At 38.7% G+C, this 27,111-nt stretch overlaps 1 protein-coding gene across 5 annotated transcripts in view; it reads left to right on the plus strand.

Annotated features, from left to right (window-relative positions):
* Nucleotides 1-27,111, plus strand: part of PDE4D (phosphodiesterase 4D) — an 811,089-nt gene that overhangs the window by 568,144 nt on the left and 215,834 nt on the right. Inside the window, exon 1 of one of the 5 annotated variants that reach the window (XM_072992728.2) lies at nt 7,838-16,835. The exons of the other annotated variants lie outside the window; for them this stretch is intronic. Within the exon in view, the coding sequence (XP_072848829.1) occupies nt 16,744-16,835 (92 nt within the window). The 5' untranslated portion in view covers nt 7,838-16,743. Of the gene's footprint in view, nt 1-7,837; nt 16,836-27,111 lie in introns of those variants that run through there. 5 annotated transcript variants of the gene reach the window in all.

Genomic DNA, 27,111 nt, shown 5'->3' on the forward strand with positions numbered 1-27,111 from the left:
CATAGATGTACATAGATCTTTCTGTGACTTAGTTACCATATCAGAATTTCATCTAGTCGTGAAGGAGTACTTGATTAAGTACTAACTAGTGGTCCAAGGTTTCCATTTAAATAACCCAGCAGTGGGACTTTGAAGTGATCTTTCCGTGCTAAGGACTTTTCCAATCTGTCCATATGGTTTGGCCATTTAAACATTGTCTGTGAGCTATATGGCAGTCTTTCACAAAAAGGTACTGTATTTCCCATACAGCTAGATATCATTTAAAAGGCCACATATTTTGGGCACATGTAGCATTCTTAGGATAATTAAATAATATGGAAGCATCTGTTATTTATTGGCTCAGATTATGAGTCTTGGCTGCCAGCCTACACATCACCAAAGGACAAAATAGAGAGGATGAAATAGAATCTAAATTTACACGTGCTGTTTTCCATATGTTGGTCTGTATCAGTGTTTCCCAACCTTTTTAAAGCTGCAGCCACCTTTTATAACAGTCAAGTAACCTATGACCCCCTCCCACATTTGCATAAAATGCCATTTTTAATAGGCTAAAGAATGCACATTAAAACACATTTTTCAGAATTTAATTCTAACCTAATATTTATTGTGATGGTTGTACTTGCATTTGGGCAACCAGCTTCAAAATTTGCAGCTGAGTGTTTTTTAAAGCCAACTGTGGCATTTACCCCGTGGCCCCTGCTTGTTTTACCAAACCCAGAGCTCACGAAGGTATCCCAACACGCCCCTTAATACACTGCCACCAGTTGATCTCTTTATCAACCTGTATTTCCTATGAAAAACTGAGGTCCATTCAGTACTGAACTTTTAAACAAATAGATTAATTGATTACATGTTGTTTTAGGAATAGTTCTTAAGCACATTCTTAAAGTTAAATAAAGCTTCAGTATTTTACTTTAACCTCTCCCATCTTAATTAATACAGGTCACACTCTGACTAATCACTCCTTAAACAGTCTCTCTGCCTCAAACTCCCAAATCCTTCTCCCAACTCTGTCTCTTACTGAATTGACTAGACTCAGACTCACCCCTCCCTTCTAGTTTCTCTGTGACCGCCTCCCAACAGCTCCCATTTGCTTTGATATGAAGAAGTGTTGAAAATCCACACTCACAGAGATAAGTGGAGCAAATGCAAGTAAAACTTGGAAAGCAGGCATGGTGACATTTGGATATGACTGATACATAAAACACCAAAACTGATTATGTGCTGTGGAATTGTGCCAAAGATCCAATGCTGGCTACATTCAGGGAAGCAGAGAATGGGTTTTGTGTAGCTTCTTCTGTAAACCCATTCATAACCCTTCAAGAACCGCAGAGCGTTATTCACAGAGTACCTTGGGCAGCCTGATCTTGCAGGGGGCTGCTAAACTCATCCCAATTGGGCTTGAAGACAAAGCACTTGGGTGAAGGCTCAAATTCTGCCTTGTAGTGAGATCCACCAGGGCCACCATCACCATCATTCCCCAACATGTTGGAGCCATTGATACTGATGCTGCTTACTCTTCTCCCGCATCTGCTGCACCCACCATGTCAAAACTGAGGAATGAACAGGATAGGGGAGATTAAAGGTAGGGAGAAGAGAGGGTTTCAAAGATGGGCCTGGGGGGCGAAAGACATCGCAGTATTCAGGCAGGGGGCAAAACCTTCAGACAGAGAGGATCCCTTTCAGAAACCAGCAAGAGGCTTTCCTCATACCTACAGAAGAGGTGGATTGTTTTTGTGTCCCTGTCCTGGGAGTTTGTTGTATGTGTGCTGTGTTTTTCTTCTTTTTTCTTTCTTTAATGGTTTAACCAAGACACATCACCAGAGGAGTGTATAACTTGTACATCCACAAGCAAACTTCACCAATCTTGAAGATCTTGTAGAGGAGAGTTATGGGAAGCTTCCCTGCAAATTTGGTGTCTCTAGGTGCTTGGGAGGCCCTTTTATCATCAAAAATGAATTGACATCAATTCATCAGAAAAAAAAATCCTTAATTTGTGCCTTGACAAATCATGCATCAAAATGAATCACGGTTTTTCTGATTATTTTTAAAACAAAAAATAAAGAAATACATTCGCTGTGACTTAAAATGCAACTGTTACTTTACAAGTTTTCTTTTTCTGAGTGTAATGGTCTGGAATCAAGATCAAGCAAATTTTATATAAATCATTCAAGAAAAGTTTGACTATTGAGAAGAACTTGCTTAAACCTCATCTGAGTATAGCAAATCTTTCTGCTGGTAAATGCAAATAGTTGAGGAAGATACAAAACCTGCCATTACAGTTTTAATTTTATCATATTTTTGCAAATGCAATAAAATGGCTTTTTCTGCTGAGACAGGTCTTACTGTAAATTATAAATGAGTTCCTTTCCTTTGATCTTTCAGAGCTACCCAAATCTGCTCTAAATCAAGGAAGTTGTACTTCCTTGTAATGTCTTTTCTATGAAATCAAAGCACATTTACTTTTAAAAAGGGAGAGTTGTTTTAGAAATTGTACTTTCCAACTAGGAAGGAAGTAGTAAAGTTGTATATGCCAGTCTTGTAATTAGGTTATTGAAGGATTGGGTGTGGGGAAAATTCCACATAATTTGACCTTATTCTTGTACCTCTTTTGTGTTCCAGGCCTAACTATAGAATTTGCCCAATAAACACTCTCACCTAGCCTTCAGGTATGAATTGTGGGCACTGTTAATAAATTACTAATAGTTTTAGCCGACCTCAGACTGATTCACTCAGATTGACCAAAGCCTTGATAAATTACAGAATACATGAATTGCAAGCATAGAATGGGATTTTATATTTCCTTAACATCTCATTAATTCTCAATAGAAGCAAAGACAAATAGCCATTAACAAAGCTTATTGGATCTTGAGACTTAGCCAACAAATGTCTTGCAAAAAAGCAAATATTAAGAACCAGCCAACCAGCAACAGATGTTAGCTGCCGGACAAGCATTGCAAATGTATGCTTATTGCATTGCCATTATTAAATAGAAAATCCCTCATGATTAAATAATGTTACAGTTATGAGACAAATCAACAAGACCCAAAGCAATATTTATGGGGACCAAGTCTTCATTTGATAAGGGGGAATAATGCTCATGAATATAGCTTCACTTACACACATGCAAGAAAAGCTTTTATCTTTCTATATGTGTCTGTCTGTTTTGTGGGGGAGGGAATCTGATATTTCTTGGACCATTCCCCACTGGGAAATAATTAGTTTAATCACTCTCTCCTTAGCTGTGATTTTAGCAATAGTCACTCCTTAGGCTAGAGGACTTGGGGAAATAAAATATTCCCCAATGGAGCCCATGAGAGACCCCCCCCCTAAATCTTATAACTCAAGGGAGAAATTGTAGCTGAGTAATTGAACACAATGCTATGCATGTTGAAGGTGCTTGATTCAATTTACAGCATCTCCACTTAAAATAGTATCAGGGGAGGAAAACTGGTAAAAATGGTATCAGGTAGTGGGGATGGCATTTTCTACCTGAGAACCTCGACCGACATTATTAGAGAGCTAACAGGACAAATACTGTGTCTCAAGAGAAAGCAGCTCCCTTTGTTCTCAAATGTGCACCAGTTTCGTGCAACCTTGTGTAATCCTCCAATCTATGTTTCAACAGCCTTTTGTAACACATCCTACCGTACCGCTTTTCTTCATTAAAACCAAGCAGACATTTTAAAAAAAACTTGTCTGAAGAATTTAATAACTAATTAAATCACTACTCTAACAAGCATTCATAAATGGGCACTACGACAACTTTGAAATGTATGAGATCAAATGAGAAAGATATTGAACACACAGAGCGCTTTAGGTTCTATGTAAAATTAGTCTAAAATATGGTTGTTGAGTCTTTGGGCTAGATATACGTTACATATATATGGATGTGGCTTTTTTTTCTTTGTGGCTTTTTCAGGAATAACATTTATAACTGACACCTTGAATAGATATCTAGTGTTTGTATACCTCACTGCCTACTGAAAATCTGTCTCTCCCTGGCCACTGTCTGCTTTGCTCCTAATGAGATACTGGGACCCATATATGTTCCCCATATCTGAGTCTGTTATAGCAAAACCAATAGAGTGCAGTGTTACTTTGCATCTGAAGATGACTATTGCAGTCCTGCACCTGTTTTTCTACATAATAAATGACCATTAAGTAGTATAAAAGTGTGTGCTGGTCATTAGGGGTGATCTAATAGCCAGGGAGCAGGAGAGGGAAAAGAATCCCATCTCGCAAACAATGGAACCCACTTTTTGGAAGCTAACCTGTGAGCAGCCTGGTCCTGTCCTTCTCCTAGATGCCCTCAACTGCCCTTGCTCCATAGTATACCATGACAGTGGAAAAGAATTCTCTAACCTAATAAGAAAGCAAACTCCACAGATGATTGGATATAATTTTATTGCCTCATAATTAAAATTATATGCTTGTCTGTTCTTTATCAAAGAGGATGGGGCACCAATTGAGAAAACTAGCCCAACACATTATGTGAAATTTTGGCTTCTCATGGACTATGACATTGTTTAGACACACTTTGGCCAGGAATCATGAAAATATGCCACAAAACATGCTGCACAAGAAGAAAGAGAAATTAGAGACATTCTAGAATCTCTAGTCTATTGTCATAGGGTGCATGTGCATACTTAGATATATGTGTATTTATGTACATATGTATATAGAAAATGATATACTAACAAGTAGCTTTTCTTTGTGCATGCATCATCTTTTTTAAAAAATGAAACAAAATCTAAGACAAAACTAAGTTTCCAAATGTTTCTATTCTATTATGCTCGCACACAACAAACATGAAATGCCAATGACAGATTCCTATGGCTTCACAATGTTTGTGAATGCAACTCCTCCCAAATGAACTCGGGCATGAACTGCCAGTTTGGTGGTCTGTGCCAGTTTGGCCAACGGCCAATAGGAGTTCTGCAGTTCGGTGCCCTGCCATCCTCTGGTGGGTGCCCACTCAATGGCAGCGCCTGGAGGAGGCGGGACAGGGATGCCAGGGCATTGCCTCCCAGTGAGTGCCCACTGGAGGGATGGAACTCTGAATCACAGAACATCCTGTTGGACTATTAGTCAAACTGGCATGAACCACCAAAGCAGCCGTTCATGCCCATCTCTACTTCCAAACCTGGCCTGGAAAAAAACACAAATTCTTGGGAGCAGGTTTTTTGGGACAGCACAGACAGATTCAGAGGGTAAAAAAAGAAGACTGAATTCCTATACGTAGTAGGAGTCTACTCGGACAGCCTTGGATGTAGGCCAGAGAATTCAGGATAACAGAAACAAAGACCTTTGCAAGAACTAGGTTGGCCAGGTTTGCCTTTATCTCTTCCTTTCCTGTGGTGTGATCTTTGTAGGGTTGCTTTTAAAAAGCTTTTGGACATAGCAGTCAGTTCTGGTTGCAGTACTTAGGCTGGATCTTTCCCTAGGGGTCACAGGTACCAGTCTTCAAAAAATCTGCAATGGTTGCCAGTGGATTTCTAGGCTTAAGTTAAAAGTATGATCTTGCCCTTTCAAGTCCTAAATGATCTGGAAAGAACTCTTTCTCTTGTTTGCTCTCAGCAGTTGATATCTATCAGGCAAGACCTGCCCCACCCAAGGTGTCCTCCCACCCCCAAGACTGAGCCAAAAGTTTAAAGGTTTTGTGAACATATTTCATGAAGTGTGAATTTCTTCTCTGGCTTTTTCTTTTGGGGACTAGCATGAAACAAGATTAAAAATGTTCACCTAAAGGAAGAACACAAAGTTGCCAAATTGAGAAAAGCAGTTGTGTGTGTGCTTTAAATTATGCATCCATCTTTGTCTTTCTTGAAGAACAGAGGCATCATAAACTAGGGCACTAAGAAACAAAGGGAGAAACGGTGAGGGGGCTGTTTCTGAAGAGCATCAGCTCCCTCCTAATCTTGTTTATTGAAGGCATCTTTTTAATATACAGTACTTTTAGAGGAGAAGCCATGCATTCCATGCTGGCTTAGATCCATCATGTGACCTTTCCAGGCGCTCTTGCCCTTACTCTGTCTTAGCTCCAATTACTCTCTGTGATGTCATCCTGCGTACAATGTGATCCCTGATTAGGTGGGATAATTCCAGGAGTAAGGAAATGATGCCAAAGCAGTAGCTGAAGAAAACAGTAGCTTTAAAAAGCTGTGAATTGTGCTAGGGTGGACCTTAATGCTTTCTCAAGGTTTATAATGCCCCCACCCCAGAAGCACAGTGTTCTTCCCTGAAATATTTATGGTTGCGCATATGGCACATCTATTTTGCCTTCACTGTCTTAATTTGACACATGGTTTTCCTAGTGTGCAACTTATTCTGTTTGTCCCGTCTTCTCTAGAGAAAAAGAAGGTGTTTGAATTACTGGCTATCATTTGGGTATATTTATTTTGATCCTGTTGCCTGGATTCCTGGGGATATTGTATAAAATACAGTTGATGTTTTCATTATGCATTGATTTTATTTGGATTGATATTTTGATTTTGCACTTACCATCAGTGCTGTGAGACACCTTTAGAGCTATACTTAAATTCATACATTATCGTAAGAGATTGCCTCTGTATGTGACACAAGGCTAAGACTCACCAACTGCATAACTTTCCTCCCCCCCCCTTTCCATTTCATTCTTTAGAATTTACAAATACTCATGAAATTCTTTTTGTTCAGGAAGGAAAGAATATTTTTAAGAAAATAGACTTATGGGTCGTTTGTGTCTATGCGTACTTAAAATGCACAAGTCCTGTATCAAAGTGCCATTAACTTCATAAAGTGCCAGTTTGGAGTGTATACGTAGTGCATTCGGAGATAAACCTTGTAACACAATCAGCAATTGGCCATTGTGAATCAATAAGTCCACTGGATCATTTTCAGTGGTCCTGATCCTGGCAGTGGTGATCTGGTAGGTTTGATTGTTTTGTTTTGTTTTATCAATAAAGGCTTCCCACCCCATCCCAAGGCTTTCAAAGGTTTTCCCAGGGAGATAGGAAGCATTAAATGAATTTATATTAATTATTTCTGGTGCCCTGATCTGGTGTACACCAGCAGAATTGCACTAACAGGATTTTGCCCTAAGTCTGTATACATCTCAAACAGGATTCTGACAACAAAATCGGAAGAAACTGTAACTGTGAAATTTGTTCATCCAACTCCATATTTTGAGTGCTTAATGTTTAAAAGTCTGGCTTTGAATCCCTGTGTATTCTTTCATTTTGATACAAAATTAGAGCTAGCAATTCTTTTGCCTTACAAGGTCTTCACCAACATATAAATAGCAAGGGGTTACAACGCAGCACTCTCCACTGTGGTAATATTTATACATTTTAAATTTGCCAGACGCAGATGGGGAGACATTTGGTTCTGTTTTGATAAGAATTTGCTAAGATTGAAATATGTATTTGAAAGGGAAAATGCTTGAGATTTTTAAACCAAGCATAGGTAACTGTCTGGATAGTTCAGTGGTTTAGGTATCTGGTTCTGGAGCCAGAGGTTGGGAGTTTGATTCCCCACTGTGCCTATTATTATTATTATTATTATTATTATTATTATTATTATTATTATTATTATTATTATTATTATTATTATTATTATTATTATTATTATTGTTATTATTGTTATTGTTATTGTTATTGTTATTGTTATTGTTATTGTTATTATTATTATTATTATTATTATTATCATCATCATCATCATCATCATCAGCAGCAGCAGCAGCAGCAGCAGCAGCAGCAATAATAATAATAATAATAATAATAATAATAATAATAATAATAATAATAATAATAATAATAATAATAATAATAATAATAATAATAATAATAATAATAATAATAATAATGTGTTTGTTTGTTTGTTTGTTTGTAAGTTAAATAAGCAGGGAGACAATATACAGTACAGCCTTGCCGTACTCCTTTCCCAATTTTGAACCAATCAGTGTTTCCGTATCCAGTTCTAACTGTTGCTTCCTGTCCCACATATAGGTATCTGAGGAGACAGATAAGGTGGTCAGGCACTCCCATTTCTTTAAGGACTTGCCATAGTTTGCTGTGATCCACACAGTCAAAAGCTTTTGCATAGTCAATGAAGCAGAAGTAGATATTTTTCTGGAACTCTCTGGCTTTCTCTATAATCCAGCACATGTTAGCAGTTTGGTTCCTAGTTCCTCTGCCCCTTCGAAATCCAGCTTGTACTTCTGGGAGTTCTCGGTCCACATACTGCTGAAGCCTACCCTGGAGGATTTTGAGCATAACCTAGCATGTGAAATGAGTGCAATTGTATGGTAGTTGGAGCATTCTTTGGCACTGCCCTTCTTTGGGATTGGGATGTAGACTGATCTTTTCCAGTCCTCTGGCCACTGTTGGGTTTTCCAAACTTGCTGGCATATTGAATGTAGCACCTTAACAGTGTCATCTTATAAGATTTTAAATAGTTCAACTGGAATGCCATCATCTCCACTGGCCTTGTTGTTAGACAAGCTTTTTAAGGCCCATTTGACTTCACTCTCCAGGATGTCTGGCTCAAGGTCAGCAACCACATTATCTGGGTTGTCCAGGATATCCAGATCTTCCTGGTATAATTCCTCTGTGTATTCTTGCCACCTCTTCTTGATATCTTCTGCTTCTGTTAGGTCCCTCCCATTTTTGTCCTTTATCATGTCCATCTTTGCACAAAATGTTCCTTTTACATCCCTAATTTTCCTGAACAGATCTCTGTTTTTTCCTTTTCTATTATTTTCCTCTATTTCTTTGCATTGTTCATTTAAGAAGGCCCTCTTGTCTCTCCTTGCTATTCTTTGGAAGTCTGTATTCAATTTTCTGTAACTTTCCCTATCTCCCATGCATTTTGTTTTCTTCTCTTCTCTGCTATTTGTAAGGCCTCGTTGGACAGCCACTTTGCTTTCTTGCATTTCTTTTTCTTTGGGATGGTTTTTGTTGCTGCCTCCTGTACAATGTTATGAGCCTCTATCCGAAGTACTTCAGGTACCCTGTCCACCAAATCGAGTTCCTTAATTCTGTTCTTTACTTCCACTGTGTATTCATGAGGGATTTGGTTTAGATTATACCTGACTAGCCCAGTGGTTTTTCCTACTCTCTTCATAATCATAACTTTAAGGGGCTTCAAATACATCCTTGAGAGAGCTGAACGCAAGCCATGATCTCACTTTTCCCTGTCTTGTTTTAAATATAAATGCTGATGAGATTTGTTCGTATTGTTGAGTCACAATTTGTGGAAGTTGGAGGGGGGAAAGGACGTACTTAATTACTGAATCTTCATTTCTGTTCTGCATCTGAGACAAACACAAGAAACAGAGACACCTAGTGGATAGGCCTGCTACAGTATGTGATTCACAGCAAACAATACTGTGTCATTCACAGGGGGGAGTGTATTTAGTGTTCATTGATACTTGCTGTCTAGATTGATTGGAAACCAACAACAGTCACTGCACAACTGGAAAGGCCCAATCCGATGGAAAAAAAATAAGAACTTGGGCCAACCATTTAATAGAAGGAAGGAATCCTTTAACAAAGGAACTCGTTACAAGTATATCTGGCTATTATTTGGGGAATGGTTGCTATTTCTGCACCATTCATAACTCTGGAGTTCCTGGCTTGATGAAGACCTGTACAGGGTCGAAGCTAGCTAACCCCGTTTGTGGGGTTTTTTTTAAAAATATCTGCCAGTCCCCTGTAGCTTTACAAACCAAGGCAGTTCCTGAGCAGAGCAAGATAACTGCCCTCTGAAATGTTGGTATGAGGCTCCATTCCACTACACAAGCCAATGCTATCTCTCATAAATGTTGGAGTTGCCTTCCTTCCTGTTGTCTCTGAACAATTCCTTTTAAATGAAAAACAAAAAAATTCAGTAATTGGCATCTGGGTGGTATTGAAATTTCTTTCTGAGATGCTTGAAGCTTCTAAACTCTCTCTTCATTGCATTTATTCATTGTTTTTGTGCTTAAGAAAGTTCCTTAAGTGGTAACGCTTATGGGGAAAACAATCTGTTGGGATTTTACAGACCAGCAACCGATAATAACACCAATTTTCATAGATGGAAATTCTATTCCATTTGATACATAAATGTATTATACTGAGTTGGGAAGCACATGCAAAGAGAGCTTGGGAGTGGGTTTGGGAACAGGGAGATTAAAGGAAATGAAATGTGAAAGACTATGACAACAACTACATTTAAATTTAAAATCTGCATTATCCTACTGTAACCATCCACAAAGTAGTTGATGGTAAGCCAATTAACAATAAAAGCCCTTAGATTGAATCATGCCATGGCTGAAAGAGCTGATCTTCTTGATAGTTTGTAATTCTACTGTTCTTGTTGATACAAATCTAACCATATTTCCTTTTCTTTGCAGGTAAGTTCGAAAACATTTTCTTTTATTTGTGGTGGCAGACAGGTAAGATGGTACATTTTTGCTCCTTTGATACTACTTGACCTTTATATCTATAGATCTTAAATGTTTAATGTAGTATATAATGAGCATTTGGTAAACATTCATTGTTACATAAGTATCAATGAGCTATTTGGGTAAATGCGCTTGCATGGGTGCCCGGATGGACACTATGGTTTCATTTGTTTGCTTTTATTTGTTTTGATTTTTAGACTTAGTCATGGCAGGCAATGAGACTTCCTCTACTCAGTCTTTGATAGCTACTTTTAACTTCATTCAGCTGGAGAATATGGACAAGATTCTTGGAGCTTTAAGACTGATCGCATGTGGTTATTGATCTGTGCCTATCCTGACTTTTTAACTCAAACAACCTGGAAGAGAGATGCAGGATTAAGTCTCAGAAGTAATAAATACCTCATGGTGTGGGGTAGGAAATTCTGGAAGTTCATAAGATGGCCATTTGGAAGACTTTCCTGAAAGGATCACTTGACTTTTATGATATGAACTTCTGGATGCTCTGAATGCCTTTCAGATTTATCTTTTCAGGCAAACTATCTGAGTGCTGGTTGGCAAAGCACTTGTAGGTTTATTCAAAGTTTGGAAAGGTTGTTTTTGAATTGCAGTTCTCAGAATCCAGTATCCAGTACGGCAATTTCTAGCTGGAAGATTCTAGGAGTTGTAATCTGAACAAATAACTTTTTCAAGCTCTTGGTTTTCTTCAATAAAAATGCAGGAACAGGTGATATGTTTATTAGACTATTAAGAAAAAAAACCCAAAAATAAAGCAAACTTTCAGTGAATATTCATCTTCTTCAGGCACTGCATCAACTTTTCGTAAGCAGTTCCAAAAATTATATGCTTTTATTAAAGTCCCAAAGTCTCATGGCTGATATAGAGGCCAGGTTAGCTTCTTAGATGGAAATAATTGCATTCTGCAAGGCACCCTGGGGGGAAGGTGTGGCTTCAAACCTCTCCTCCACTGGTATTTTGGAATTTTTCACCCAGTTTTTAAACAAAGGGAAGCCAAATACTCTGAACCCCCCTCATTCTTCAGCATAGGCAATTACCTAGATCCTTTCTCATGTGACCATCGGGCCCAGTTATCACACTGAAACTGCCTTAGTTGCCCCTGTAGTTGACCTGTGCTGGATGCTGTTGTAGTATATGTTTTTCTGGACCTCTCAACAATTTAGTAGTGGCATTGTTCTGGGCCACCCGGCCAAGACAGAGTGAGGAGGCTCACTTTGCATTAGCTGTGCTCTTTTTTTTCCAGTGGTAGATCCTAACAATTAGATGAACTATTGCTCTCAGGATGTTCTGCCCCAGAATTCCCTTGTCCCCACATACTGTTTTAAATTTATAAGAAACCTCTAAATACAATACACGTTGAGCATGCTCAGTCCTCATAAATCTGTTTCCCCCTGATTTTTCCCCCTTAAAGGGTGTTGTTGTATGTATGTGTGAAGGTACAGTATAATTTCCCAAGCCTGGACATTCCTCAAGCCTGTTTATACCTCTCTTTGTCTGTATGGATGGTTTTGGTCTGCTGTGCAATGAAAAGTGTTGAGAAAACCAATTTGCTATTAACATGCATGATATGTAAACATTCCAGATTCCATTGTTATCAATTGAAATGCACATTATCTTTTCATGGTTCCATGGGCTATCTTATCAGTGCAATAACCTCTTCCTGTGGTGATTCCCTTCCCTTCTACTCTTTTCTTCACATCTTTTTCTGCCCACTATGATCCTTCTCGGGAGCATGTGGAGAATTCCCTCATCAATGCTGGATGTCCTTGGGGAACATCAATTCCATGTGCTGAAAGTTCTCCTAGGAATGAGCTTGGACAGAATAGTGGGCAGCTGTTGCAGGGATGTGACTGTTGTATCATGCATAACCGTCACAGGATTGGTCAGAGCACTCAGTCAATCAGATAAATAAAAGCAGTGTATTTTAAATAACCCAGAAATTTACCACTATATTTTGACATATCTTCTGCCTACGTAGGTTCACAAAATGTAAGGAATAGGGTACAGCTGTAGTTTATGAGAAGCTCCTTGAGACGTCTGTTCCTTTTCTGTATTTAGCTGACAGTGATCTTCCAAGGACAAATGGCATCTCAGAAATCACAGACCAAGCCTAATTTTGGTGCTGATGAAACTAAAGAGCTTGTACAAATGATTAGCAGGCAGCTTGGATGTTTTAGGGTAACATTTATCTGAGAGGGAAAGCCAATTCCATGTAGCACTTTCTGTGGTTTTGAGCAGATTTCAAATACTCGTTTAGAATTCCTCAAGCTGACTGAAAGCAATGCCCCAAAGAAGTTGTTCATACCTTTAAGACAGACATTCAAGTATAAGAAGAGTAATATGCCCCTGTTCTGAGTGAGGAGACCTTGTTGATCTACGTGGTCTTGATTGATTGATTGATTGATTGATTGATTGATTGATTGATTGCATTTATATGTCACCCATCTAGACATAGTCTACTCTGGGCAGCTCACAACATATACTAAAAACAATATAAAATATTTAACAGTTAATTTAAAATAAATAGTTCCAGATGGCATAAATCAAAAGAGAGAGAGAGAGAAAAAAGAGTCATTTAACTCAGTGGTTCTTAACCTTTGTTACTCGGATGTTTTTGAACTGCAACTCCCAGAAACCCCAGCCAGCACAGTTGGTGTTGAAGGCTTCTGGGAGTTGCAGTCCAAAGCTCCTGAGTAACCCAAGATTAAGAACCAGTGATTTAACTGACTGAAGGGAAGGCCTGCTTGAATAGCCAAGTTTTCAACTGGCTTTTGAAGATGCCCAGCGAGGGTGCCAGCTGAATTTCGGTAGGGAGGGGCCACCGTCGAGAAGGCCCGGTTTCTTGTTTTTTCCTTCCGGGCCTCCCTCGGCGTCAGACCCCTCAGCCATCCCTGCTGCCTATGTTGAGTGATTCGGGTAGATCTGGGTGGGAGAAGACGATCTGCCAGATAAATTCCATTGCTTTGAGAGATGGTATAAGCTGAATGATAAATCTTTGTTTTAAACCTAATCTATCTCTGTCTCTCTGTCTCTCTCTCTTTCTGGGGAATCAGTTGTTTTATAATTGATGTCTAAGATATGATTAACATAGATGTAATGTTCTTTACTGCAGTGGGTCATTAGGATGAATATATTTGAAACTATTGCTTTCTTCTGAAGTGTGAATGTTTGCAATTCCCATTGATTTCATTGGGAATTACTTCCAGGTTCTTATTATTCCAGACCAATGCTTACATTTCTTATGTAATAATCCTAATTGTAATAAGCTTCTTTCTTTGATCACACTGAGACTATTTGTGCTAATTGGTTTAAGTACATGATGGGGTAGAATAGGTAAACAATTGCTATTGTATATTTAGAAGAAATTAAGTTTGATTAAATGCCATTAAGATTAACTTTGTTAACATGAATTTTGAAAACAAGTAGTTGATTTAGTGAGAGCTAAATTAGTATTAATTAAAATAGCCACTGTAATTTTTTTAAAAATCATTCACATGTTTTGATTTCTTGTTATGTTTTGTGAAACATGTAAATCAGTATAATTAATACAATGATACTTGGGAGTAAATATTACCTCCAGACAGTGAAAAAGATTGCTATGTAATTAAAAATACAATTGTTTGGTATCTTTATAACAGTGATAAAATATATAATAATGTTTGGTTGGATACTAGCTACAACACACACACACATATAACACATTGTTCTCTAAAAGGTGCACAGCTTTGTGATAGTATGTTTTACATCAGGAATGAGTAATTTTAGTGGCTCTGGAGAACAATTTTCTGCTGTCATAACTCTCAAAAGTCTAGGACCTTTTGCTTGTAAACCCTATGCCTTAACCACTTCTCTCGTAAAACTGGGTTACCAGCCAAAAGTATAAGCAAAGACAATGGATCAAGCTTGATATATTTTTATTTCTTTGCCCTTTTTTGTTTAAAACCTCAGATTTTTATTGTTTCTAAAGCCTGTTTTTATAATAAAAAGTAATTGGTTGTGTAATCTCCATTTGACCCTATCTGCCTGTGTTTTTATACTATCCCCATTCACTCTTGTGGCACCATTTCATTTTCTGGCTTGATGTCAGCCAGTCAGGATTTGCCTGTGAAAATGTAGTCTGGCCCTTTAAAGTATACCAGGGACCTGCAATCAGGAAGTTTTTCTTGTGCCTAGCTTTGCAGTAAACTGAGTTGAGTCATCAAAGTCATTCAGTATAATAAGAGAAAGGCACAAAGCCTTCTGGATGGAAAAGCTGCCAAAAGGTCTGAAAATAATACACTTGTCTGAGTCGCTCTCTTCTGGAGTGGCTGATGCCTCACTAATCGCTATGCCCCTTGGAACAAAAATTAGTTTAGTTGCATTTCCCGAAAATGGTGGAGAGAAGAAAAACTTGGGTGGATAGTGACAGGAGTTCCAATAAGTGGTTCCTACAGTCCCTAGCTGGAAAATCCTTCATGTGTGCTATGGCCATTCATATTATGTGTGAGGCTGTATGTAAAGTGAAATATCCTGATTGGGTCTAATCGCTCTTCTATGTTTCGTTTGAGGAAAAGGATCATAAGGATCAAATAAAAACATGAACAAACATACATTAAAATATGAGCTTTCACATCTCTGGAAAAGTTACAAATGCTTTACTTTATTTTTAATTTCAATATTTCAACTTTGAATTAAAGTTATTGGGGGATGCGGCTTTGAAATAGGGCAATGGGATGTTTGTGTTTATCAGAAAACGGCCTTGGGATAAGAAAATTGCTTGAGAAAAAGAGCAGGAATCCTACTAACCAGCGACACAGCATAAATGCTCCTCAGGTGGGGCATTATACAATTGCTCTTATGATCTCTAGCTTGCAGTTAAAACCAGCCAGAGCTCACCCTCTTGAGAACAAGGCAGATTTCATGTGTTCAAAGTGGGGGTGATGAATCTCCCCTTGCACAACTGAAAAAAAAAAGAGACAATGTGCACTGAGCCATTGCACACACAAACACACACTATCAGCCAGTACGTATTTGGATCACCAATGCCATTTATGGTAAGCTAGAGCTGCCATTCTCAACCTTTATATGAAAGAAATAAGAATGTATATGTCAGATAATGAACCTTGTAGGGTGATGTGTGAATAATTATTTCTATGGCCCCGTTTCAAATGTGCCAGTGCCCCCTCTGCTCCTCACTAAGCCCAGAGAAGTCCCCCCTGCTGAAGGATGGGGACACAGTAAGTGGGGAGTTGTGTGAGAGAGGGGGGGGGAGAAGGAGAGTATGAGAGCGAATGAGAAAGAGAGTATATGTATGAGAGTCTCGAAGATGTTTAGGTAGAGGTCCGTATCTTTGTTTTTATGTGGACATTTCTGTGTATGAGACAATGAATGAGCAAGTGTGTGTGCATCTACATGTGTGAAAGGGGAAGCTCATGTCCTGCCCACAGCTGACACATAAGTAGTTACTGCCCATCACCCCATGTGGCAGACAGAGTATTGGGTGAAGACTGGAGAACTCAGTATTCAAATCTCCACAAAGTCATGATACTCACTAGGTAGTCTTTGTGAAGTTAATTGTCTTTGGGTATAGCCCTGCCCCCCCCCCAAGAGCTGTTGTAAAGTTTGATACTGGGAGAAATATACACTGTTCTGTCTTCTTTGGAATATTGCCTTTCAATGGTATAAACCACTATTGTATACTCATTGTTTTCAGTTTTAAATATTGCCTTGCAATTATTTAAGCCTCCTTCTTAAGGAGAAAAGCAAGGTAAAAATATTTTAAAATAAATAAATAGATTAAATAAATCAATAGATAAATCAGGGTAGGCTTTTTCAAAACAATAGTGGATAGAATATTATTATGCTAACTGGATAATAATCCTCTGTTTCCCTCTTTCTTTGAGTTCAGCCAAGAAAATATATCCATTGACTGTTGACAGAAATGTATGGTTGGTAGCATAGAAGAGTAAGTTGCCAGTTACTCCTTCAGTCTTTTCTTGCCGTGCCCTGTTCATTTAGCAACACAGGTCATTGCTCTTGCTTAATCAGGGCTATATTTATACACAGTTTGCCATGAGAGTTTCTCACTTTAATAATGAGATAAGGCCCTTGAACGCAGCTAGTGTTCTTGCTCAAGGCAAGCGTCACTCTGCAGGAAATCCTGGTTATCCTTACTGCTTTGTGCTTTTGGCCAGCTTCACTGCTGCTGGAGCATTGCTCGAGGGAAGGACATTCCGATAGACGGCTACAAGTGCTTTTATGAGTACCTTTACCGTAAGGCACCACCAGCTCCCTTGCAACCCAGGACTGCCTCCCATCTGTAAATGGCCTTTGCCTGGGACTCAATGGGAACAACTGCCCCTCCCCGATTGTCTCCAAGGAACAAGAAAAGATTTCTTTTTCTGAAGTCATACAGGTATCAAAACTATGCCTGCCTGGTGTGGGTGGATTTTGTTGACAATCCAGGCTATCTATAGTTCTGTCTGAGGCTTGTTGTCTGTAGGGGAAAATGGGAAGGGAAAATCTTATTGAATTTCGGTTGTATTGGAAATATTTTACACAATATAGTTTTGCATGTTATCTTCCAACCCTGGCCTTCTAAATAAGCAGCTTAAGAAGTTCAGAAGATTAGTTTGACATAAGTGTATCACAGTTGATTTAACATTGTAAAACAGAAGAATGAACAGATATCTCAAAACAGAAATAAACACTTTTGAAAGGTTTTTAAAAATGGTTGAATTTTGGAAACTGAGTGATCTGCACTAATCGCTATATAGTACTCAGTGAATCTGATGCTTCTGAGGCTCTGCAAATAGCTTTGCACTTTGTCTTAAGTTACAGCCATAGGTTTGCAAACATTTCAGTGTCTTAATGAAAGCAATGTGACTTGGGATCATATTAGGGAATAATATTCCTTTGCATGTCTGTGTTTTATAAGTTAAACAAAATAAAAGTTATCTTTTATACATTTTCTCTTGGAGACAAAGGAATAAAAATATTTAATGAACAAATGAGCATGCATGGATGTGTATAAAATAGCATAAGGCTAAATCTAGTGGTTATTCCCAGCTGGAACAGATGTGGTGAGCCAACCGAACTTATACAAATACTGAATAAACCTCATTCATTTAATGCTTTTGCTCTAATTGAGAGGAATAACTGGATTTGGCTCATTTCTTGCTACTGTTAATTCCCTGTTGACTTACCTTGGAAGAAATTTCAGTTGGACTTGCTTCTGAGTAGACACTAATTCTAAATCCCATTTGTATACAGTAATAAGGTTTGCTCTTCTCCATCCTTTCTAATTCTCTCTTTCTCTCTGTGTGTCTCTCTGTCTCACTCTGTGTGTGTGTGTGTGTGTGTGTGTGTGTGTGTGTGTGTGTGTGTGTGTGTGTGTGTGTGTGTGTGTGTGTGTGTGTGTGTGTGTGTGTGTGTGTGTGTGTGTGTGTGTGTGTGTGTGTGTGTGTGTGTGTGTACATTTTCTGTCCTTCTGTAGCAAATATACCTCATATGCCCTTAGAAAATGTAAAGTTCTACCAAACATTTGGGAAACAATCCTATATATGATTACCTGGAAAGACTTATACCTCAGTAGGCTTTAGATGTTGTGTAGCTGCAAAGCTTTATGCTCTTACCTGGAAATAATTCTTAAGGATATCTTTTTTTTTTCTGAACACCAAATAGGTTTTTGTTTTGCAATTGATTGCCAACCCATTTCAATAATATTTCATACATAGGTAAATCCCTCTTTATTCAGTGGGCCTTACTAACAGAACTGTGGGTACAAGATTACTACCTAAAATATGGAACAGTATAAGAGAGCAGTTTCAGCACACATTCTTAAAATTATCTTCCACAGTTTGAAACTAATAACTCACCTGTCAACTATTGTACTACAGTTTAACATACACATTCCTTCATTCATTACCCAGATGAATTTGCACTGACATTGTGATGCAAGTAATTTCAGTGAAGACAGCTGGTCCCTGTTCTTCAGAAGCAATTTCATTTCCTTTGAGTTTTTGTGATTCACCACACAGATTTCTTGCCAGAGTTAAATATAGAAGGTTAAAGCCAGCATTGCACTGATAGTCACAGAGGTACTTCCTTCACTTTCCCTCTGGACTGTAGCCCTCTGTACCACCTCTAGAATGATCTGGCATGTCAAGAGTCAGTCTTGGGGCACAGAAAGGGATACAGTAGAAGGGAAAGCACTGTCCCTGGGTTGCTCTGGATTCGGTTGTTCTGCTAATAGAAGTGCTCCCTGATATTTTTCTCCTAGGACTGGCTCTTGTGAATTGCAGATCCAGAAATTTAGGGTCATGCTTTTCATCGCAGGAGACAAATTTCACTCTCATGCCAATGATTTGTGCTCATAATGTAGGACAGTTGCACGACACTCTGATGTCAAAGAATCCTGTATGTTCATTATCATTAATACCACTGATACAAAAGGGTGTCATGTGCATTTTAAAACAATGCAGCTAAAAATACCAGGTTGTTTGCCCCCTTTCTGGATCACAGTCTTAGTAATAAATGTGGTCATGTTTCATCTGTGATAGCATCCTTGATCCAATCAGGTGATGAAAAGAGTGAGACAAGGGATGTAGATCCTGAATGCAATCTTTTTCATTATCCATCAAAGACATTCTAGGATGCTGTGATATTTGAGAATCTCTAGATGAAGACTACAAGAATATCAGTCTATACAACTTTTAACCTTTTTTCCTACTGTATAAAGTATTGAACGGCACATTATTAGCCATTAATCCAGTTCCTTAATCTTCTGGCTTCACAATATTAATCTCTACTCACATTAAAATGAGGTTTGTCCTTGACCAAAATATATTCTATTACATGCTCTAGTTTTTGAAAACAGTTTATTCTTTTTAAATAATAGTTTGTGGTTTTTTGAACATATCAAAATAGTTTATGTGTTGAAGGAACTACTAGCTGTATTTACAAATTCATCTAGCAGACGTTCTTCCCCTCAGCCCAATTAATAGCAAATAGCTTAATCCCTATACCCCAAACATATGTCGTGGATGATAATAAGATGCATATTCAGTTCTTCCAAAAAACCTCTGGTTTATGAATGAAGGATATCGTGCTTCTTTATCCAGGATTCAGAACACCAGGAAATGACCCAATATTGCTGCACAATATCATGCCCACATTGCCAGCGGGAAAAAGGACACCAAGCTTTACATAGCAAATGGCAACCTAAATCTTGACAACAACAATGGCAGCAGTCAAGATGATCTCTGGAATACCCTCTTGTGCTCCCTGCCATTCACAAAGAAACACCAAGCAAGGGAAAATTTCCTGGCTGTGACGTGCCCCTTGTGTGTCCCTGGATTATTTCACTAATCTATGGCCCACATCATGTTCCTATTTACGCTGCCACCAGTTGATCTCTGTCAACATTCTTTACTTGGAAAGACAGAGGTCCATACTCCATGTAACTTTTAACAAAACCAAGTTTATTAAATACAGTTGAGTTTCACTTAAAAGACATTAAAGCTTTCAGTAGTTTCGTAATAACTAATTCCTCACTTAACTGTCTCTAACACTCTTAACTGTTTTTCAACTCCCCACTGACTAACTCTCCTATCTGCTTCACCCCTCCCTTTTTGTTCTACTGGCTCCGCCTGCCAACAACTCTTATTGGCACATGCCAATACACTCATACATATGCATAGGCAGGGTGATTGCTACATTTTCCCCCCCTTAATAAGTTTGGTTTATGAGGGGAAACTTACCAGTTCACCTTCATAAACAAACAGCTAGACACATGTAAATTTAACAATATTTTTCCATTTCCTATAAGTATATTAATTTTCCCTCTCTAATACTGTTTCTTCAGTCAAACTTACCACTTTAAATATTTATGGCAATCAATACAGTTATAAATATTTGCACTTAACATAGAATTTTCTAACCATTAGGCCTTCGGGACAAAGCATCCACAACCACATTCAGAAAGCCTTTGACACTTCTGATCTCGAAATCAAAGTCCTGTAGAATCAGGGTCCATCTGGTCAATTTACTACTGTTCAATTGCATAGTCCTTATCCATTTTAAAAGCGAATTATTGGTGCAGAGAACAAGCTTTCTTCCCCATATGTAGGACTTTAGTTTCTGCAGTGTCCAGACAATGGCTAAACATTCTTTCTCAATGGTAGGTAAATGTATTTTGCTAGGTTGGAGTTTTTTGGTGACATACATTACTGGATGTAAAGTCCCACTGTCATCTGACTGGCATAGCAGGGCTCCAAGTCCAATGCTTGACACATTAGTGTAAATGGTGAATTCTCTGTTGAGGTCCGGCACAACAAGAACAGGCCTCGAGGTCAGCACTGTCTTCAGATGATCAATGGCTTCCTGGCACTCTGGAGTCCATGAGATGTTCTCTGCTTGCTTCTTTCTGGTCAAATTATTTTTAGACTCCCCCTGCCTTTCCAACATATTATTTTTTTTTTCTTCTGGGTTTTCCTTCACAGTAAATAAAACCATGTTTTCTTTCCTGTAACATGGTTTTATAATATTTACATGGACTACTTTGCGATTTTCATCCCCTCTCTGGAGAATGTAATTGACCGAACTCATTTTGGAGACCACAGTGTATGGTCCTTCTCAAGCTAACTGAAGCTTATTCCCTTTTATAGGTCTTAACATTAGTACCTACTCTCCAGGTACTAATGTTCTTTCTCTAGCTTTTCTGTCATACTAAGTTTTCTGTTTATTTTAGACAACCTTCAAATTCTCCCCTGCTATTTCTAGGGATCTTTGTAAGGTATTCATCAAATTGTCCAAGTATTCCACCACAGAATCAAGGTCCATTTCTTTATAATTCTCCCAGTTCTGTCATAACAGATCTAGCGGCCGGTGTACTTTTCTGCCAAATAGAAGTTCAAATGGACTGAATCCTGTGCTTTCTTGGTGGACATCTCTATACGCATAAAGTAGGGATGTAATTTATTGTCCCAATCACTAAGGTTTTCTGCCACATATGTCCATATCATCCTCATTAAAGTTCCATTGAACTTTTCTGTTAGTCCATTCATTTGTGGATGGATGCTACATGAGAAATTCCAGACTTGCCACAGCCTCTTCATTAATTTGGATGTAAAGGAGGTTACTAGATCAGTGACTATCTTGGATGCAAAACCCATTCTACACGTGTAATTGACTAAAGCATCCACTACCATCTTGGTCTCAATGTTACGTAAGGGTACTGCTTCTGGATACCTTGTGGCAAAATCAATAATAGATAAAATGTACTTATTTCCACTTCTGGTGGCTCGGGGTAAGGGTCCTGCTAGATCCAAGCCTAAATGTTGGAATGGGGTTGAAATAACTGGTAATGGGCACAGCTTAGCCCTAGTTTTGTCATTTCCAGTACCTCTCCTTTGGCACGTGTCACACGTTTGACAATACTGCCTAATTTGCTGACCCATTCCTGGCCAATAAAAGTTTTGTGTAACCCTTTGTTTAATGCAAGAAACCCATGTGTGCTCCAAACACATCTTTATGAGCTTTCTCTAATATTTTCTCCCAATATTTCACAGGAACCATTAACTGTCTGAGATGTCCATCTCCACCCCTTTGAGGTGCTAATAAAACGTCTCTATATATCTGGTTTTTATCAACCTTAAAACTCCTGGTGTTCAGGTGATAATGGGAAGGGAGATTCCTTTGCTTTTTCAAAACACTGAATCAGGGTGGTATCTTCTTTTTGTTCTCTAAGGATTAACTATCAGGATTTTTCAATAACACCACTTCAGCAATTTCTTGTATATAAGGATTTTCATCTAAGCTGGGACTTTCCAGGTCAATTTCAAAGGTTAGGGATCTCAGTCTTTCCTCAGGGACTGTAAACTGCTTACCTTGGGAGTGGGTCACTACATAAACACTCTGCACATGTTTGAAGAGATCTAAACTGATCAAACAAGGAGCTGGGATCTGATCAGATATAGCAACTTTCCATTCTCCAGCCCATTCCTGATAATTTATTTTTACGCCAGCCATGGGTAAAATTATTGGATCAGAACTAGTCCTTTTGATAGTAATGATCTTATTTTCTATCATCTAACCTCTGGGAACCACATCTGGATGACACAAGGTTATGTATGAGCATGTATCTTTGATACCTAAATACTTTGTATCATTGATAAAAATCCACTCCTCTGTGCTCTCCAGCAATGCCTGGTCCAATTTAATAAGGAAATATTGTACCAATTGGGCTTCTGGCAGTTCTGGGCTTTTTGCCAAGTCTGTTGTTGTAGTAACAGAGCAATCGTTACTGTTTCCAACTGTCATGGGCTTCATAGGCTTCATGCCTATGAAGCCCAACACTTTTCTGTGCTGATAGTCAACTTTATTATCAGTTTTATTTTTGGTTATTTTCACACAAGTAGTCCAAAAATGTCCTATATCTATTCAGTTGAAACATTGTTTATTAGCTCTATGTCCATAATAAAGAGACCTATCAAATTTTCCTTTAGAGTTAATTTGTTTTTGTGGACCTGGTTCTGGAAATATATGTTTAGGTTTAAGATGGCTCTCCTTTTCTGACATTTGACTGAGGTAACTCTTATTGGACTGCTTCTCGCTGTTGTCCCAACCCTGTCTGTAAAATTTTACTTCAGAAAACCTAGGATCTCTGATTCCACTAATAAAATCAGCACATTCAGATGCTTGTTCTTTATTTTTGGGTTCCTTGTCCTTTACTAAATATTGACATCCCCTGGTAAAATAGAATAAAATTGCACCAACCCAACTACATTTTCTTTTGATCTAAGGAGGTCACACCTTCCTTTGGCAAATGATTCATCAGCTCTCTTAGTAGTTGATCTGAACTTCTGCCTGAGGTGTTCAGCATTAATCCCAAATCTGGAATATAGAAGTTTTCTATAAACCTCAAAATTGCTTCTTCCAGAGGCATCTGAGAATATATTTCTTCTAAAACTCTTCCTATCTGAGATCTTAAAATGACCATTTTTTCTCCATCTTTAATTCCAAAATCCCAACAAGCTCTTTCAAATGAGATTAAGAAGGATTCAGGGCAATATCCTCGTCTATACTCAGGGAATTCCTTTAAATCAGTCTTGGGGGGGAATAACATTCACACTGTTATTGTTATTGTTCTGGGCCTCCAATTCTAATTTCCTCATCTCCAGTTGAAAACGCATTTTACTTTCTTTCAAGTCCATTGTCCGGTCTCAGCTCTCTCTTCAGCCTTGGATTTCTTTTTAATTTCCAATTCCTTGAGCCTATATTCTTGTTCTATCCTCCATCTTTCAAAATCCTGGGGGCTGAGAACATCATATGCTCCATACTAATCCCCTCCCTTGCAGTTTAGGAGCCATTTATGTTCCTTTTCAGGAGGGGAGTTTGTTTTTAAATGACCTGCTAACATTATGCATTTTATTTGCTCTTAGTCAGTGGGTTCAGAATATCTTCTAGAATTCTTTGTTCTGAGACCATGGTGGGAGTAACAAAAACATCTTTAAACTCAAGAGCCAGAATTGTACTGGTGGTCATGTTAGGTTTGCATAACCTAACATGTTGTTGTTTTATTTTATACTGTTATTGTTTTTATCAATGTGTTGTTAGCCACCCAGTGTGGACTTTGGTCTAGATGAGTGGGGTATAAATTAAATAAATAAACAAATAAATAAATAATATAAGTAACCTGCCATGGCTAATTGCAACTAATTGACAAGGTGATGAACATGTTTTGGTTGCATACTTGATCATGTGCCTGAATGTAGACCATAAACGAAAACCAGTAGGATTCTAGCCAGTGTTGGTTGAAAGTGCTCAATAGCCTAAACAGCTGCCAATATTCTTATGGATTCTTGGTGGGTAGCATTCTTTAAAAACATGCTTCTTTTAATGTACACATTCTGTACTTCTGTGTCTGTGTATGAATTCTATTTGGAGGGGGCATTTTCCTTTCAATTTTAGGCATCTCTCCCTACCACCACCATCACCACCTTCTTTCAAGTATTTCCTGGCCCAGGTGACATTCTGGCACTGTACCTGAGCTTGGAAAATTTCTCCTCTTGAATTAAATTTTCTAGAATCTGCCAACTCTTGAGTCTCTAACCACCACCTTTTCTGAGCCACTTACTCTCAATAGGAATCAGTGCTGTTTGGGAGCTGGTTTTGTTTTCTTTTAATCAGTTATTTTTACTATCATATTTTATTTTTATATCTCTGTGCTGGTTTCAGGCTGGAGTTCTTTATGTAGAGTTAGGGTTGCTATATATGACTGCATTAACTCTGTTCTGGGTACACAGAGACCCTTGTGGCACAGTGGTTAAACTGGAGTATTGCATCGCAAACTGCTCGTGACCAGAGTTCAGTCCCAAGTACTGTAGCTGGTTCGAGATTCACTCAGCCTTCCTTCTTTCTGAGGCCAGTAAATTGAGTCCACAACTTGCTGGAGGAGCATTGTGTAGCCTGCATAACTAAGTTGTAAATCACCCAGAGAGTGTTTTAAGCACTATAGCGCAGTATATAAGCAGCATGCTTTTTTGATTTTACATATAGTATAATCATACAGTATGTCCTTTGGTACATGCTGGCATTTTCAAGAGGTTTGCAATGTTAGATTCTTAGCAGTAAATCAGTCCAAAAGGAAATACTGCTATTTAACATTTGTAAGAGAATATGTTTTCAGTACTGGTCCCTTGAGGAACTTCTGTGTTTATTTCCTTCCATTGTGAACAGAAAATGGCACATTAAGATGACAGACCTGAACATTAACAGCTTGGAAAAGGGAGGGAAAACAGATTTGGCAAATCCGTGGTGTGATTCAGAAGACTAGACAGATTGTGAGCCATGCAATTTTAGAAAATCTATTAGTTCTTTTATTGAGTTATCTCAGAAGTTATTTTTCTCTGGAAGGCATGGAAATGATTGCAGATTTATTGACAAAGCAAGGGAGAAAAAACTTGGCAGCCAAGTACGGGTGCAGTTCATTTTCCTCCTAGAATGTGGGTAGATAAATCTTGGAAATTATAAGAGTGACAATGTTAATTGACTTTATTAGGTCATGGTGAACACAATAAAAGTCCTGGCTGTGTGAGAAAATTGAGATTATGCAGACTTTATATTAGAAGTAGCTGCTCAACTAGAAAAAGGAAAAGTTATTTTTTTTTGTACGAGAACTCTCAGCATTACACGGCCAGCATGGTCACATCTTTGTATATAACATACATATATGCAACACATACACACTGGTGACAGGGTTGCTCTCACCCTACAGCAGCTGACATACAGCGTGAGGATACTCCTGGAAACATTTCTTCTATATATTCAGTCATGTACGGTGGCCAGGTTAATTTTAGTAGCCTCCTGTAATGGTTGTTGTGGGTTTTTCATTCTCTTTGGCCATGTTCTGAAGGTTGTTCTTTCTGACGTTTCGCCAGTCTCTGTGGTTGGCATCTTCAGAGGACAGCACTCTGTGCTCTGGGGTAGTTTGCTTGGGAGTGGAGTATTTATGGCTGTGAGATAGGCTTTTGTCCTATTCAGGGGATGGGTGATTAGTGTGTGTTGTTGTGGGTGTATTGCTGTGATAAGGAGGAGAGATTATCTGTCACTGTGATTGATGGGTGTCATTAGCTGGTCTTTTGTGTGCAGTGATCCCCAGTCCCTGTGGCTGGGTAGAGGTCATTGACCTTTTGCACACTGTATTTTTCAGAGCTGGAAGCCAAGTTTTGTTGAGTTTCAAACTTTCCTCTTTTTTGTTGAAGTTCTGCTGGTGCTTGTGGATTTCAATGGCTTCCCTGTGCAGTCTGACGTAATGATTGCTGGTGTTGTCCAGTATTTCAGTATTTTGAAATAGAATTTCATGTCCAGCTTGTTTTAGGGCATGTTCAGCTAGTGCAGATTTTTCCGATTGTTTAGTCTGCAGTGTCTCCCATGTTCTTTGATTCTGGTGTGGATGCTTCGTTTTGTGATTCCAATGTATACCTGGCCACAACTGCAAGGTATCCAGTATACTCCTGCAGTGGTAAGGGGGTCCCTTCTGTCCTTTGCTGACCGTAACATTTATTGTTTTTTTTTTTTTTGTGGTGGGCTTGAATACTGTTTGTAGGTTGTATTTTTTCAAAAGTTTCCCCATGCGGTCTGTGACCCCTCTGATGTATGGCAGAAATACTTTATTTGTGGGTTGCTGTTTTTCTTCTTCACTTCGGTGTTGTTTTCTTGGTTTGATGGCTCTTGTGATTTCATTTTTGGAGTAGCCATTTGCCTGTAGGGCCCAATTCAGATGGTTGAGTTCAGTGCTGAGAAACTGAGCTTCACAGTTCCAATTTGCACGGTCTACCAGTGTTTCAATTATGCCTCTTTTTTGCTGTGGATGGTGGTTGGAATTTTTGTGTAGGTACCAGTCTGTGTGGGTGGGTGTTCTGTAGACCTTGTGTCAGTTTTGCGTATGACCGTGACATCTAAGAACGGGAGTTGGCCCTCTATTTCTTTTTCTATGGTGAATTGTTTATTTGGGTGGATGCTGTTGAGATGGTTTAGAAATTCTTCCAGTTTTTCTTCACCGTGGCTCCAAATTGCGAAGATGTCATCCACATACTGGAACCAGACCGTGGGTGCAAGGGGTGCCGAAGCCAGGGCAAGTTTTTAGAACTGCTCCATGTAGGCTATAACTGGGCTGAGGGGGCTCCCCG

Source organism: Pogona vitticeps, chromosome 2 (assembly GCF_051106095.1).
Source record: "Pogona vitticeps strain Pit_001003342236 chromosome 2, PviZW2.1, whole genome shotgun sequence".
Taxonomy (NCBI): domain Eukaryota; kingdom Metazoa; phylum Chordata; class Lepidosauria; order Squamata; family Agamidae; genus Pogona; species Pogona vitticeps.